General features: G+C 38.2%; 1 protein-coding gene across 1 annotated transcript; it reads right to left on the bottom strand.

The window, feature by feature from the left end:
- Positions 1 to 1,092: 1,092 nt before the first annotated feature.
- On the bottom strand, positions 1,093 to 9,333 carry LOC131034985 (uncharacterized). Its single transcript, XM_057966607.1, has 2 exons — positions 9,271 to 9,333; positions 1,093 to 1,701 (listed from the first exon to the last, which is right to left on the bottom strand). The coding sequence occupies exons 1-2, from the start codon at positions 9,331 to 9,333 to the stop codon at positions 1,093 to 1,095; spliced, it is 672 nt and encodes a 223-aa protein (XP_057822590.1).
- Positions 9,334 to 10,330: the final 997 nt, after the last annotated feature.

Below are 10,330 nucleotides of genomic sequence, written 5' to 3'. Positions count from 1 at the left end.
GAAGCTAAAACCTACAACAAATACTAAAAGCAATAAAGATGGGTCCCGACAACAAGGCCTAATCAGGTACCCAAATACAATGAAATCTCTATGAACTGGAGAAATAGAGAAAACCACGTGGGAACAAAACTCTACTCCAAAAAGAGATGGAAAATAACACCATTGAAGCATGAAGAACCTGCAAACTCTATCAAAGAATAACTGCTGATCTGAAGAACCTCCACTAAAATAGAACATGGCCAGGTAGAGAAGACTATAATCTGCATGAGTGCCCTCAAATGACACTACTCGAATCAGATGGCAAAAAAGGCAAACACTAAACTCGAAGATACAGATGGCATGAGAAACCAAAGCCTGAAGAGCTGATCAATCGAACCATGGAAGTATTAGAATCAACAAGACAAACCTCCCCATGATGTTGAAGAGGGAGAGAGACAGGTACACTGAAAAGAACAGCCAACAAGAACTGCATGACGAAGAACCAGGAACATCAAAGGTGCTAAGAAAATTACATGGTGTCATGGAAGGAACACTCACTTGACACACATCATGAGGTGAATTTCATGGAAGGAACACTCACTTGACAAAGGAATATGGCAAACAACAGGCAAACATCAACCCCCTCATGGCACTTTATCAATAGTGCATGTAAAACAAGACACACAATGTGCAAGATTCCAAGTAAACAATGCATGATGGCACTTTATCTCAGTGTGTTTGCATAAATATAATGTGACAATGATAAGAATATTGGAAATAGGCATGAGAACCAAAATAGAGACATTCGAACCAGACAAGTGATCCTAGGACCTGAAACAACCAAGATATCCACCAGAGTGCTGAAAAGCAAAAAACTGAATAAAATATGCATGGATCAGAATCTGGAAATAAAAATCATATGGCTGGAAAGTACAAAGCACACGTTTTCTAAAAATATAAAGTTTTAAAAAACGGAGGTCGGATGCTCATTCTATGGCTCCCGGAGTGCTAAAAATAGACCTCACTTTCACTAGAAAAAAACACAATCAAACAGAAAAATTGAAAAAATTTACCAACATGACGAGGTCCGTCTTGGAACCAACTTTCTAATGCCTATTTGTTTTCGAAAAAATGACTCCGTATGCTCAACATATGGCCAAATAACCAAACCCCCCCTGAAAGAGGCAAAAAAAGTAGTCCAGTGCCTATTCGGGCGGAGGTGGCTAGGGAGCGGCGCTCCAGTGGCCAGGGGGACCCAGAGCGGTTCCTGATGGCGGCAGCAGGCGGGGCAGGGCGATGAAGCGGCTGGGCGGCGGCAACACAGGGCGGCAGGGGCCAAGGAGCCGCTGGGCGAAGCTGCGGGTGGCGGGCTGCAAGGAGGCTAGCGGCTGAGCTTGGGCAGCGATCCGTGGCGGTGGAGCAGCGGGGCCATAGGGAGGCAGAGGTCGAGAAGCGCTGCAGGTAGTGGCACCAAAGTGAGTGGCAGCGAGGAGGCACAGCAGGTGGCTGTAGGGCCGGCGGGGGCCGGAAGCCGTAGGGAGGTCGGCGACGGTGGGTAGGGTCGGGGGCTGAGCGCGGTGACGGTGAGCGGTTACGAGCGGAGCTGCTGGGCACCGACGGGAGTAGAAGCCGAAGCCAATAGGGGTCGGGGGCCGAGGCCAGCAGGGGGCCGGACTGATAGGTCCGGTCGCCATACGGCGGCCGGACTGTCAGCCCGGTACCCTGCACAAATGCCAAAAAAAAACTTCTTTTTTTTTTTAAACCCTTTTTTTTGCTCTTTGATTTTTCGATTTTTTTTTTTTTTCGAACAAATCAAAATTTGGCCTGCATGCCGTAAAAAGGCAAAAAAAAAAATTTTGAAATTTTTTTATCAAACTGTGTGCTAGGGTTGTACGACCTAGATCTGAGAAAAAATACTCCCAGAGGCTCAGGAACCAAAATAGGTCCAATTTTATATGACCATAGGGGTTTTTAGGCCTTCTGAGTATGATGGTGAGGTCCGTTTAGGCCCAAAGTGCTCAGAAAAAAAAGACCTATCCCTAGGTGCATAAAAAAAATTCTGAAACACCAGATCTTCTTCCAATGCAAAAATTCTCAAAACAAGAACAGATAACTGCAGATCTAAAGCTCTAATACCATATAGGAGTTGAGAAAATACAACACCACAAGAGCCCAAATGATCTCTATAAGCTGAAAAACCTGTTACAAGGAGAAGCAAGGAAGCAAATCACAGAAGGAACAAAAACACAGGAAAAATATGCTCCAAAAGAGAGAACTCAATAATCTCCAAAATGTATTGTCAATAATAATCCTTCTTCATACAATGAAAAGAAATAACTCAACCTTTAATAGGTCAAGAAACCCTAAAAGGGAAAACCTAGGTTTGCACATAATAATTAATTATATGCACCTAAAGTTAGCTTAAGTGTAAAAGAGATAAAGAGAACTTAAATAATTAAACAAATATTGTTTAATTAATCAAGTTAATACCTGAATACTCTAACATATTGTGGATTGGTGATGCAAGTGATCTTCTTATTATGGATTGTGTGCGAAAAGGAATGAAAATATGATGCTCCTAAAAAAATGTGATGCGTAGGGTACCACTTTCATCACTAGATTTAGGATTTTGCCCAGTTTTAGATAGGACCTAATTTATTGTGGAGAGAAAGGAAATGGAAAGGAAGGGTGAAAAGGAGATATGGAAGGAAAACCAATCTTAGGTAGATCAACAACCAGCCATGATGGTATTGGATAAGTTTATTATGGATGTGTAGGTTGCGAGTGTGTGCAAGGTGAAAGGATGAGATTGAATCTTGAAGGAGAGAGGAGCAATGTCTCTACACATGGCGTAGGTAACCCAGTTTTCACCATGGTACTTTCCCAGGGCATCATCGAAGTGGTTTTCACCGTTGGACGGATTTATTTCTCTTTTTTTATTTATTTATTTTTTGTGTCATAAGGTGCCTATTTATTAGGTTTTCACCAAGTAACTTTTTTTGAATTTTTGATATTTTTTCTTCTTTTTTTTGTATTTTTGAATTAGGATACTCTAAAAGACTATGTGTAAAACTTGTGAAGGTGCATGTTGTTGATAGGATCTTCTAAAGGTTCTCCATCTAGTGTTGAGAACTGATATGCACCTGATGCATAGAAAATTGTGATAACATAAGGACCAAGCCAATTAGGTTCAAACTTGCCCTTCTTGTCTCTGTCTTGTTGATTCTTAGGATTCTCCCTCAATACTAAGTCACCTACCTCAAATGTACGAGGCTTTACCTTATGATTGTAGTTGTGACTCATTCTCTGTCGATAAGCCTTAAGATGATTAAAACCAGTTTGTCGTCGCTCATCCAATAGTTCTAGTTCCCCTAAGCGGGATACCCTATAGCCTTCTTCATTGATTATATCGTGCAAAGAGACTCATAAGGATGGTAACTCGACCTCAATAAGCAAGATAGATTTGACACCATAGACAAGTAAATAGGGGGTAGCTCCAGTAGGTGTACGAACACTTGTACAATAAGCCCAAAGTGCAGGGTTGAGTTGGATGTGCCAATTTTGGCCAACGTCATCGACTGTCTTTTTGAGGATTCTGAGAATGGTTTTATTAGATGCCTCAGCTTGGCCATTACCTTAGGGATAGTATGGAGTGGAGAAGTGGTGGCTAATATGAAAGAAATCACAAAGTTCACAAACATCTTGATTCTTGAAGGGACGTCTGTTATATGTGATGATGGAAAGAGGAACACCATAGCGACAAATGATGTTATAGACACCTAAAATTGTCCTGTCTAATTAAATAAATATTTTTATTTATTTAATTATTAATTATCCTAAGTCTTCTTTTAATTAAATAAATATTTATTTGTTTAATTAATTCATTAATCCTCTTCTAAGCCTTTCTTCATTTATATAAATATTTTATTTATTTAATTATCCCACTTGCTCTATTAATTAAATAAATCTTTATTTAATTAATTAATTTATTAGCCTTTTCTACCCATGACACATGTCATTCATCTCTTAATTCCTACACTATCTACCCTCTTTATCATTTAGTTATTTCCTCTACCTACCCTTTAATCCTAGCCAGCCATTTATATTTACACCTCTTAATCTTATCCCTTCATTTCCTATAGAATCTTCTATATAAGAGGATGCTTTCTTCAACCCTAACAATGCAATCAAGCCTGCTTGCAACCAACCTATCAACCACATTTCCATTCTTTGTTGAGCTCTTGTGCACACATAAAATCTAAGAGCAAACATATCAAACAAGATCAATGAAGATAGGAAGAAATGGAGGTTAAAACTCTACTAGACATGCGAATGGTATATTTGGTTTTTTTTTGTTGATTTACATGGTCTTAAGTATCTTCATTTGTGTATGGTGGATTGCTTTCATTGTTAGGCTAGGATTTTATGGTTGAATCCTTGTTAGTCTTTCAATATTGTTGTTTTTCACTATCCACTTTTCACCATATACATTTTGGCACACCTGGAGGGACTCTTGTCCCCTTATTTTAACATCTTCTTTGCAGATTTTGTGTTTTTCAAAGTTGCAGGTTCGGCATTCCGATGATTTTGCATTTTTTGTGTTTGCGACAGATCTGATCACGTATGCATAATATTTTCATGTCTGCAACTGTTATTTCTACGTTTTTTATTTTCTATTATTTTTGCAGATTTGTCACCCTGAAATCATGTCTGTGCAGCTCCTTATCACATTTTTGTCCTAAAATCACGTCTATGTTGCATGAAGTTGTGTTTTTATTTTTTTGCAAGGTTTGTGCTCAATTTTGCAATTGTAGGTTTTTGAAATCGCGTCTATGAGCTATTTTGTCACATCTGTGCAGGTTTTTGTCACGTCTGCATTCTATTCTCTATTTTGCAGGTCTCAAATCTGGGAAATTGCGTCTATGATCTGTTTATGCGTCTGCGTTTGGTATAGTTGCGTCTGTGTTTTTCATTTTTTCATTTTTTCTTTCGATTAGGGTTTTCAGATATGTTTTTTGAGACTAACCTCTTTTTATCTGACTAACAAAGTGGTGCAACTATTTAAAAGGGAGAAAATGTCTTGTCGAAGGCCCATATTACACAAAGTCTTTTGGATCTAAAATTTACTTAACTTGTGTGCATGCAAGAGGGGTACTATTTCAAAACTACTAACAAGTTTGGTGCAGGACCTTTGGCAAAGATTTGATTTTGAAATTGCTTGCTTTGTCTTCTTTAGTCTAGCAAAATACTTCAATTGGTGCTCTAAAATTAACAAGACTCTTTTGTGTCTTGAGCAATAGGCTCTTTTTGTTTTACCTTTTAGAGGGTCTACCTCCCGAGTATCCCATAAGGCCAAGTGAGAGGGAATGACCCAAGTGGTAATGAGCTAAAGCCAAGCTCTTCCAAGCCACTATAAATAAAAGTGTTTGTGACGAAAGTTGCAAGCAACGAGTGTTACATGTTGCTATAATGGTATTATGACTCCCCATAAACCTTATAGAGTGCAACCTCTATAGGTTGGGAGGCCTTCCATTTAACAGAGTGTAACACACTATTAATTATAGCCACCCGAACAAATGCCCTTACTAGACACCATTTTTTGTTAGAAGCCAAAAACCTTCTAGTTGTTGGTGTAGGAGGTTGAACCTCTGAAGCGGCTCACATTCTTATGGTTCTTGGTAGAAATACAAAGTTTGCCACATAGAGTTTTTGTGGGGGCTGGTGCTTGGCTGCCCTGAAGAAGTGAGTCCCAAGGAGGGGAACCAGTGGGGTCAAGCACCTAAGTATCTACTCTAAATTGTGTAGCCTCGGGGTAACCGTCCAAGTGAGATTCAATAACTATTGTGTCGACCAGCCCTAGGATTTGTGCTTGCATGATCAAAAGACTCCAACATTTTCAAACAAAATAAAGAAACATTGTGTCTACCGTGTTTTCAATTGTATGCAAAAATTTTACATCGCACTTCACATTCGGGAACATTTTTGATCCTTTGGATAAAACACTTTTAAACATTGGGTCTTCACTGTTATTGTGTCCTCTTTCCATGAAAAGAGAAAACATTGAGATTTGGTCACATTAAACAACTTCAAAATCAGATAGAATTGAACAAAGAACTATAAAACGTGTATGTGTTAGTTGAAATCACGTCTATTTCTGGAAAACACGTTTGTGCAGTTCAAAAAAGAGTCTTTGTCCTATAGCCACTATCAGCAAGAAATTATCATATTCATCAGAAACTATCTTTGTCAGTTAAAACCATGTCTGTGCAAAACAAAATTGCATCTTTGATTTTCAGGATAAAATTGTCATTATCACCAGTGAACCACGTCTATGTCTACTAAAACTACGTTTGTGATCAGAGGTCACGTTTGGGTTGATTAAAACTACGTCTATGTTCGCAGATGAAATATTATAAAAAACCCTTTAGAACAATAATGACTTGAGTTTTCAGATTAAAGAGCTTCTAAGGTTGCTTCCTATAGGGCCTCATTTTTCAGTCAACCTGTCTTGGTCACACATACTCAATCATTTTTCTTCATTTGCATTGCCCTCTTACATATCTTCCAAATTTAATTCAAAAGGTTACCTTGCTTGTCCTCATCACGTTTTACAAACATACTACAACACAACACTAGGTGATTCCCGCATCAAGATGTATCATCTTAGGGTCTCATTTGGTCTTCTTGAGTCAAGGTCAACTTACCTCATCAAGAGATCCATCATCTCTTTGGAAGACACACCTTACTCTCACACATACATACTTTGGTCTTACACTCTTGGACATTTCAAGTTTAGCCTAGATTCATCTACACTTCATACACCTCTTGGTCTTCCATAGTCTTTGCATCTTCATCTTATCCTTTCATTTTAGTCAAGGCTTTAGTCCATGGTTGAAACCTGTTGCTAAAGGTCTAGAAGGGAAGCCGAGGAAGCTTTAAGGTCTTTAAACATGAGTACCTATGAATTTTATGGAGAGGAATTCTATAATCCATTTCAAAACTGCAGTAATATACCAGACAATGACAATGCATCCATAGATTCAGCAGAAGTTGAGGAAACTATCATGGATCCCAATTTTAATAGATTGGTTCAAGAAATCATGAATAGGGATAGACAATATTTCCTACAAGTCATGGCACAAAGTGGGACAAGACTACCTCGTGATTTTGATATGTCATAGATTTTGGAGGATGATACAAACCAAATAAATCAAGTTAATACAAGACAAAGGAGGCCCAATAGTGGTGGTAAGAAAGAGTGTCTCATTCTTGATTCATCTTCATCCATATTTCAAAAAAATAAAATTCCAAACACAGACACTCATTCTCATGCTAGTTATGATAGAACCTCTCATGAACAACCCCGTAGTTGTCCTTTCCCATGGAAAAGAACTACCACCATGCATGACCGTGATGATACCCCAGATAATACCAATACATACAATTACACTCAATCAAATATTCAAAATAATGACACGAGGAGACCCCATGTCAGATTTGGGGGCAATATCCAAGATCATTCTTATGACACCTCCTATCCCCATGGTCATGACATGTATTGACCTAGATCTAGTGCTCCTCACTATAATACCATACCAAGTTGTCCATATGTAAGATACAACTATGTCCCTCCTCCATATGAATACATAATCAATACCATCCATATATGCATTATATCTCTCATCCTCCACCCGGTGGCTCAGGCATAGGACTAGCTCAAAGAGAAAAGACACCACCCAAGAATGACTTACAACAGTAGATAAAAGACTTACAAAAGCAAATGGCAGATATGAATACACCAAAGAAACAATACACAATGAGAGATATATGTCTTTATCCATTTGATAAAAGCATTCTAATGCCTCCATTCCCTCCACATTTTGTGGCACCAAAGTTTGATAAGTACAAAGGCAAAGGGGATCCTAAGGTACACATAAGACAATTTTTCATAGCTTGCATTGAGGTAGCAGCAGAAGAAACATACTTGATGAGATTGTTTCCATAAAGATTAGGTGAACAAGAAATGGAATGGTTCTCCCAACTTCCACCTGGAATTAAGTCATGGGGTGATCTAGCAGAGGATTTTATACAACATTGAAAAAGATGTGTTATTGGCTACCTTATGCAATACTCAGCATAGAAGTGGGGAATCTTTTGCTTCATTTTTACAGCGATGGAGAGGTCTTTCTAGTCGATGCTCTTGTGATATACCACAAAAGAAAATGGAAGAAATGTTTATACAAAACGTCAACAAGGATATCGGATATGAGCTAAGAAAAGTATGTTTGTCTGCCTTCAAAGAGGTCATTGAGAAAGGATTGGCAACAAAAAAATTCCTTATCGAACAAGGTGTCATTAATATATTCAAAGAAAATAAAGAAGAATTAAATTGGAAAGACAAACCTCACTTTTGGAACAAGAATTAGAATACAGTCAATGACGGGGTAGTAGATGCAAATGTTGTGAAACCTAAGATAACTTTCCCTGGTGCAAGTTCTTCTAACTCAAACAATCAAGTGAACAATCAAAGGCAATCAAAACCTTGAAGGAAAAACACCCCGTTGGGAGAACCGATTGAAACAACATTCAAGAAACTGGTTGCAAACAAGCTAATAACACTACTAGATAATCCACCATATGAGCCAAAATTAAAACCAAATTGGTGGAATGATGATGAATATTATAAATATCATAAGAGCAAAGGGCATCTAACTAGCAATTGTCGCAGATTGAAAAATATCATACAGGATCTCATTGACAAAGGTGACATAGAAGTTAATGGTTACACCTCCAATGAAGAGAATTTGATGTTCAAGGAGCCATTTCCTAAACATGACAAGGGAAAAGACAAAACTATAGACAATCAAGCTAATTATACCAAGACTCCCTATGATTATGATTCTACTATTAATCACATTTCAATGGACAATCATGTTTCGACCATTATCATAAAGGATAAAACTCTCGAAGGTCCTACCCAAAGGAGTAAAGTTATTTTGAAAGGAATTGGACCATCTTTCTCATCTTCTAAAGATGAAAACTTTGAATGTAATGTCACAACTCATTGAGGAAAAGTCACCTTGCAAGGTGTTCTATATAAGACCACAACGTCATCGTCCATAAAGAATGAGTATGACCTTGTAGATCAGTTAGGGAAGACTCCCGCCCTTATTTCCATCCTTGATATTTTACACATATCTCCCACACATAAGGCCATCCTTGATAAAACTTTGAGAGACTTATGTACCCACTGATCTGAACGTGGACTAGTTTCAAGCCATGGTGGGATACCTTTCCATTCCGCATACCCTCACATTCACGAAAATAGATGATGCATCTGTAACCCAGCCTCATAATGTACCTCTGCATATTGAAGCCTTTATCTATAAGAACCACATCAAACGAGTCTTGATAGATGGAGGAGTAGGTATGAACATTTGTACATTGAGCATTATTAAACAATTGGGATATTCTGAAAATCCTAGGAATTCTACACATGCAATCACCATAAAAGTATATGATGATGAAGAGCATTCATCCAAGGGCACAGTCACCTTACCTCTTAGAGTTGGGCTAGTCATGAAAGATGTGGTATGTGAGGTCCTTGATTTAGATCTCACATACAATATACTCTTGGGATGTCCATGGATTCATGAAATGAGAGTTGTTCCTTCAACATATCATCAATGTATCAAGTTTCCACACAATGGAGTTGAAGTGACCGTTAATGGTGATCTGAATCCTTTCATATATTGCAGCAACCTACGGTCAAAATCAAAAACAATAATACCAATCAATAGAGAGGCAACTCACTCATCTGCGCATGTTGATCTTGAGTCAATAAAACCCTCAACATCAAAACAAGGTGAGATTAAAGGGAAATACCAGGATAAAGGCATGGGTGAGTACACTCTAAATCAAACTGTGTACCTAAGACAAGTAATGGATTCTCCAAAAGGGTATGGATGACCACATCCTTCTTAAAAGGTATCTATCATTACACTAAAATGGGATCCTACTATATTCCAAAAGTGGGGTGAGATGGAAGAGGAGGACTTATACAAAATACTTTACAAGGAATCTGAAGAGGATATACAAGATCATATCAGGATACCATGTGAAAAGTATGGCAAATGATTCAAGATCTTACAAAAATTTGGGTACGATGGTAAGAGCCCTCTTGGCCTAAGAAAAGAAGGTATCACTCAACCTTTGCAACCTGAATTGACATTCAAGAATCAACACTCAAAAGGACTTGGTTTCATACCTTTCAGGTTAAGTACTCACAAATCTAAAGAAGCTTTTCAAATCATATACTCCAATGATCAACAAGAAAAAAATTATTCCAATG

The sequence above is a fragment of the Cryptomeria japonica genome, chromosome 4 (genome assembly GCF_030272615.1).
Source record: "Cryptomeria japonica chromosome 4, Sugi_1.0, whole genome shotgun sequence".
Lineage (NCBI taxonomy): Eukaryota > Viridiplantae > Streptophyta > Pinopsida > Cupressales > Cupressaceae > Cryptomeria > Cryptomeria japonica.
This window is presented reverse-complemented; position numbering and strand designations above follow the sequence as displayed.